Below are 6,030 nucleotides of genomic sequence, written 5' to 3'. Positions count from 1 at the left end.
ATAGTCCTCTGTTCTCTTACTCTTTCTAATACCTCTTCATTAATAATATCTAAGAAGAAACGACAAGAAGTATAGAAACTGAATGTAGGAAAGAGTATTGTAAAACGCAATTTGGGAAACAGTGGGTAGAATAACTCAGAAACTAAGGAATATTTTGTAGAACATGAAACGGATTATCGAAGGCAGTGCTCCAGCAGAGCACTTACACTTGCACTTTCTCTTTGAATTTCTTGAAGGATTCTCAATAGAAAAAGTATCCGTGTATGTTATCCGACAAAAGTATTCGGAGGCAGGTCTTTAAAATACATTCTGCAACTAAAAGCATCCATATCTCGTGTATATGGTTGCACAGAAGAAGCGAATTTTATGTATTTATTCAGCAATATTATTACTCTACCATGTCACAAATAAGCGAATTTATATGTTTAGAAATGGGATATAATTACTTTAATCTAATATTGAACATTGATTATATAATTTTAAATGACTTGTCAACATTTTAACTATAGTTAATTATAAATAATAATCTAAGCCTACCTTACTAGATAATTGGAGAACGTAGAAATGGCAGAAACTATCACAGGGTAAGTGATGACGGTAAGTCGTCTCACCACCCTGCATCTTCGTGATCTAGAATTCGACCCGCAACTCCCGACTTTCTGACTTGACTATCTTTCATTATAAAAATGATTCATCTAAAACTCAGTTTAGTATAAATACACCCCAAAAACCATAACTAGACAAAACAGAGTGTCATTCGTAAAAATATCAACAAAATACGAGTCGACTTTCGAGTCCCATACACATCTGAGCCCACACTTGATCCCCTGGCCTTTATCTTCGCCAATTTGAACATGCACAATGTGCTTGTACCTTTTGAATTTGAGTTCGCGAATGTTCTCGTTGATTTCGTTCGCAATTTTCGTTATCCACTTTCTGACTCGGTCTCCTTCAAATATCTGACCACCGAGAACTTGTTGAACAATTTCCCTCGTTATTTTTTTAATGGGCGCAAACTTGAACACGTCGTAAATGTTTGGTCTAGCTTTAAATTCCTCAAGTGCGTGAAACGAATCTGCGCTGGGTGCTTTCGACAATTCCTGCTCTTCTTCCTCATCTTCTTCTTCTCCACGCCCCCCCAGATACTCATCGTCGTCAAAATCTGCTTCATCGTCAGCCATTGTGGGTCAAGAATGANATCAAATATCCCTCTTCATTTCCCCTCACTGAACTTTTATTTTGAAAAATTATCATCGTAAAGTTTAAATTTTAATATTAATTTGCATAGGATTTTCATGTATATTTCATCCTGTATTTGGGAGGCAAGCTCTCAGAAGAAAAAAGAAATCGAAGGGAAATTTCCTTCAGCTTCAGCCTTTTCTTCTCCTGTAAAGTGGATAACAACAGTTTGGAGAAAATCTTAAATATCCGTGTGCCATTGTCATTCAAATAAATTACGGAAGGGCGCGTTGCGAATTTTGTCTCGTAACCTCCGAAATCTTGAGGCTTTTATTAAACTTTGCGGAATCGTTGCGTCAGATCCGAGGTAAACTTTTCCCCGATCAACTCGATTTGGAAGATAAACATTCACTTTGGCGAACAATCTAAATTTTTAAAAATGCCTACACACGAAGCAGCGAGGCATATAATAAAAATTCTTCGCTATCAAGACATTCACAGAAAAGATGTTGTGACGTCATAATTGAAAAGCACTCTGGCGATGAAGTGAGTAGAGTAGTTCAAATACACCNAAGTGAAACAAATTGTATATAATTCTTCAGCTTTCGTAAACTTGACCTACACTAAACCCGTTTGCCATGAATCAGTATTTGAAACAATACAATATATTACTTGTTTTACACGCCTACTGTATGAAAACAAATAAAAGTAAAACAAAAATACTGGTATGCAAGAGGAGAAAAAGTAGGGAAAGAGGGAATATAAAGATAGGAGACGATTGATTAGTGCCTGATTTTAGGTATCTAGGAAGTCATATGGGTTAGAAGCCTTAGAAATGAAGAGGTATTGGAAAGAGTAAGAGAACAGAGGATTCTATGGAAGTCAATAAGAAATAGGCGATGTGGGCTAGGACACCTTCTCAGGCATGAAGGTCTATTGAGAAACTTATTAGAAGCAGAAACGGATATTAGGAGAGGTACAGGTAGACCTAGATAGATTACTGTTAGCAAATAGTTAAGGATGTGGGTTTTTCGAGTTTTAGGGAAATGCAAAAATTAACTCAAGATAGGAATGAGTGGAGATGCGTGTCTAACCAGTCTTAGGACTGACGACCTTACGATGATAAACACGAAGCAGGGAAGCATATAATAAGAATTCTCCGCTGTGAAAACATTCACAGAAAAAATGATGATGACTTCATAATTGAAAAGCACCCCGCGAATGAATTGAATAGTTCAAATACAACAAAATAATAAAATCATTTTATTAATAGTGTCGTACAGTGATAGACAAGTTCACTAAATTGCTACATTAGCGAAGTAAGAAGAATTAAATATTTAAACACTAAGTTTTTTACCTTTTTTCACCTTATAGTTTGGCGGTAATTTGTTTCATTTGTTTTTAAAAATTACGTATTCATCACGTATTTAATAAAAATAAGTATACATTTCACGAATACTGACAAGTTTTCAAAACCAGTCTTGCACCCTTTTGATCTTCTGCGCTTTGTAATAGACTTGGGCTTCTTAGTTCAGAAAAAGAGCAATCAGCTTAGTTCATTATTCTTCCGCGAACTAGTTCGTAAGTTCACTGTTAAGGCGCTTTAGGTTCGAAAATAGAGACCCTTTAATCTAACATAGAATTATCTGATATTGATTTACATAACATGAAATTTTCGGAGAACACCCAAACCGCCAAAATACATTTCAAAAAGAATGGACTGTAGTTAAAACAACGGATGCTACCGATAAATTTCCGTTCTTTTAGGTTAGGAGATACATCATGAGTCTCTTCCGCCCTCTATACTGCGTGGCAGATAATTGAACTAACGAACTGATTTCTTGTTTGGCTGCCAACTAGTTCTTGTAGTTCACACAAGGGATATATCTACTGAACCAGTTCGTTCGTGAACTACACAAGACTATTTTGTAGCGTCCAGATGTAGCCACCTGGACGCCTAATAACGGTCTCCTTTCTCCTAACATTCTACTATACATAAGACGTTTTGTATTTATGAAAAGAAAGGTCGTGATTCGCTGTCGACTTCAAGGTTCCAATTCACGCAAGGAACGTCGCGATGCGATTCAAGACGACGTGGGGTCGGAAGTAATTAATACCAGGCTGAAAGAGTTGTCATCCAGAGAAGCAGGACGCATTGTCCCGTTTCATCCCGTATCCGAACCCCGATGCGCTTGCCGAGCGTGAATAACGGGAACGGAAAGTTTTTATTATTAGCAGAGAGAGGATGAGGGAAACTCTTTTACTGTCACCCCTAAATCCTCCGCCCCTTCTCCACATTTTACTCCACCACTATCTCAACAGTCGTTGATGATGTTCACAGATGCAGAAACGTTCTTTCACGAATCGCGGCGGCTGATGAGCAAATAGTGCCGGGTCGTGAGACAAAATTGCGTCCTTTGTCGACGTATTTACCCCGGAAAATTGAAAACGATGAGGAAAATGCGGGACGCGTCTTTTATACACGTCATCATAATACGCCACGCGCTTTGCGTTATGAAAATAAAACGATCTGACATTGTTTTGCGTATTTAACACGAAATACAAACGAAAAACCTTTGTTGACATGAGCAAAACAATATCAGAATTAGTTTCTTTTATCTATCACATAAGACCGTCAATATACAATTGAAAACAATCGTCAAAGTTGTCACTTAATTTCAACGAATAAGGGTAGGCATGTTTCGATGTGGAACCCTGATAAGGGTGACTGACAGATATGAATAGAAACCCTTTATTGAATATTAGACAACCTCAAAGTTATTTATTGTACTTATCGCTTAAGATTAGAAGGATCCATACAGTTCCTTTAAAATAATGTCACTCAGTTTATTTTACAGCCCCTGATAGACAAATGTAACTGAATTAATGTTAGAAAGATAGTATTTCAACGAATCGGGGAGTCCAAACTTTAATCAATGAAGGGGTGTGAGTTGAATGATAGAACAAGAACGATTTGATGAATAAAGCGAAGTTGTAAAGTGATGTTCAGGGTTTTGGAAGTATCTAATCTTGACGTTAATCAATTAAAGTGAGAGATTTACAAAAATTATAATTTATTGCTTTGGCTATAGGCCAAATAAGGACAACTGAACGTTCTAAATAACATGAAATGTTTGTATATCGTGGTCTACGAGCTCTAGGAAAGGTCATGGGATTCGTAGATTTGGAATTTGGATTTTGTCAATGTTAAATGGGACGAAGAGTAGTAGGGATGTAAAGCAGAGGATACCGCAGCGAAAGGTTAATTTAGAAATTATAAAAGGATTGTTAAAGGTGTATGTCTGGAGCGGGGCGAAAAAGAAGATGTTAGAAGCGTTCGAAATGTAGTGTTACAAACGATTAATGAGGATGCTGTGGATAAAGAAAGTTAGAAATGAAGAGATATTAGAAAGAAAAGGAGCACAGAAGAGTCTATGGAAGTCAATAAAAAATAGATGAGATAGGTTAGTAGGCATAAAGATCTCTTCAGAGACATATTAGAGACAGAAGGGAAGTTAAGAGGAGTAGAGGTGGACCTAGATTAGGTTAAAACTGTTCGCAAATATGTAAGGATGTGGGACGTTCTAGTTTTAGGGAAACGCGAAGCTTACCTCAGGATAGGAAGGAATGGAAGTGCGTAAATTCGTTAATTTTATACTTTCCATCCTAAATCCATACCTATAGGCAATAATCGACTCTTGCCAAGGATCTACTTCCTCTCATTTTTTCAAAATAGGTTTACTTTAGCTTTATTTGTTTAATAAATCCTACATCCAACAGGATAAAAAAAATTAAAATGCCTTTCATTGCCTAATTCCAATAAAATACAAATATGAATCAGAAGTTGGATTTTATTAGATCTTATCTCAATAAATCAAAGACCAAACCGAACGAGCTCTTTAAAAGTTGATGGACTATTTAGTTGTGACAATATATCGCCATCTATTGATACCAGCTGACACCTGATTCCTCTTTAGTATTTTAAGGTAAAGAACCTACACAGAACCATCATTTCAGTGTTAGTTATGTTTGAAATATGAGAAATGAGATAAGGCTGGCGACTAATCCAAATAAATCGCTACGTTAAACTGAGAAAGGCAATTTTTTCGTGACATAATAAGCTTTGCGATATTGTCCAATTAGCACCGATGTGGCCACTACCTTGTTAAAATGCCCAATTAGGTTCAGTATCTATTCATTTAAATTACGGCAAAAATGCTGCGCACATCTTTTGTTTCCTGTTTTTTAAGTTACCCGTTCAACATAAAATCGTTGAGGTAAGCTATAAATTCTTGTAATTCAACAGTTCGCGTCTATTCTGTGTAAAGTGGGCATTGTTAGTTTAAGTTTATCGAAACATTTAACTAGCGAATGAGTAATCCTGTTGGAATGCCATAGTAAGGATGTTTCAAATAAAGATAAAATTATCTAGCTTGTAATTGAACTACAATATAATCTTAAAAACAGAAAAATGATCAAGTATTCCTACTAACTATTCCCTATGATTCAATATATTTGTAGACCAAAAAGTTTCCATTTCAAAAATAAAAAGAAAAGCTAAATGTCTAGAAGATGGCCCTCACACCCGAAGGGGGTGGGGATGGGTGGGATCGAAAGAAGAGGTCTCCCCCGCCACTGTACCATAAAAAGTTCGTGGCGGTCTCACCCCCATAAAAAGTTACGGGGGTTAGATGATGGCCCTTCACCCCCGAAGGGGATGGTGTAGGGGGATCGAAAGAGGGTGGTCACTTGAACAAAACCCAATAACCTAACCTAACCTAACCTACCTTATTAATAAAAATATTTAAAAAATGTTTTATATAACTTTCTCAATATTTTTATGTATTTTTC

At 36.5% G+C, this 6,030-nt stretch overlaps 1 protein-coding gene across 1 annotated transcript; it reads right to left on the bottom strand.

The window, feature by feature from the left end:
• Positions 1-701: 701 nt before the first annotated feature.
• Positions 702-1,191, bottom strand: LOC108742749 (tctex1 domain-containing protein 2-like). Its single transcript, XM_018478061.1, has one exon. It carries the CDS (start codon positions 1,179-1,181, stop codon positions 708-710), a length of 474 nt encoding a protein of 157 aa, XP_018333563.1. The 5' UTR covers positions 1,182-1,191; the 3' UTR covers positions 702-707.
• Between the last annotated feature and the right edge of the window lie 4,839 nt (positions 1,192-6,030).

Source organism: Agrilus planipennis, unplaced genomic scaffold (genome assembly GCF_000699045.2).
Source record: "Agrilus planipennis isolate EAB-ADULT unplaced genomic scaffold, Apla_2.0 scaffold3, whole genome shotgun sequence".
Classification (NCBI taxonomy): Eukaryota; Metazoa; Arthropoda; class Insecta; order Coleoptera; family Buprestidae; genus Agrilus; species Agrilus planipennis.
Note: the sequence above shows the minus strand (reverse complement) of the source record. Positions and strands in the feature narration are given on the sequence as shown.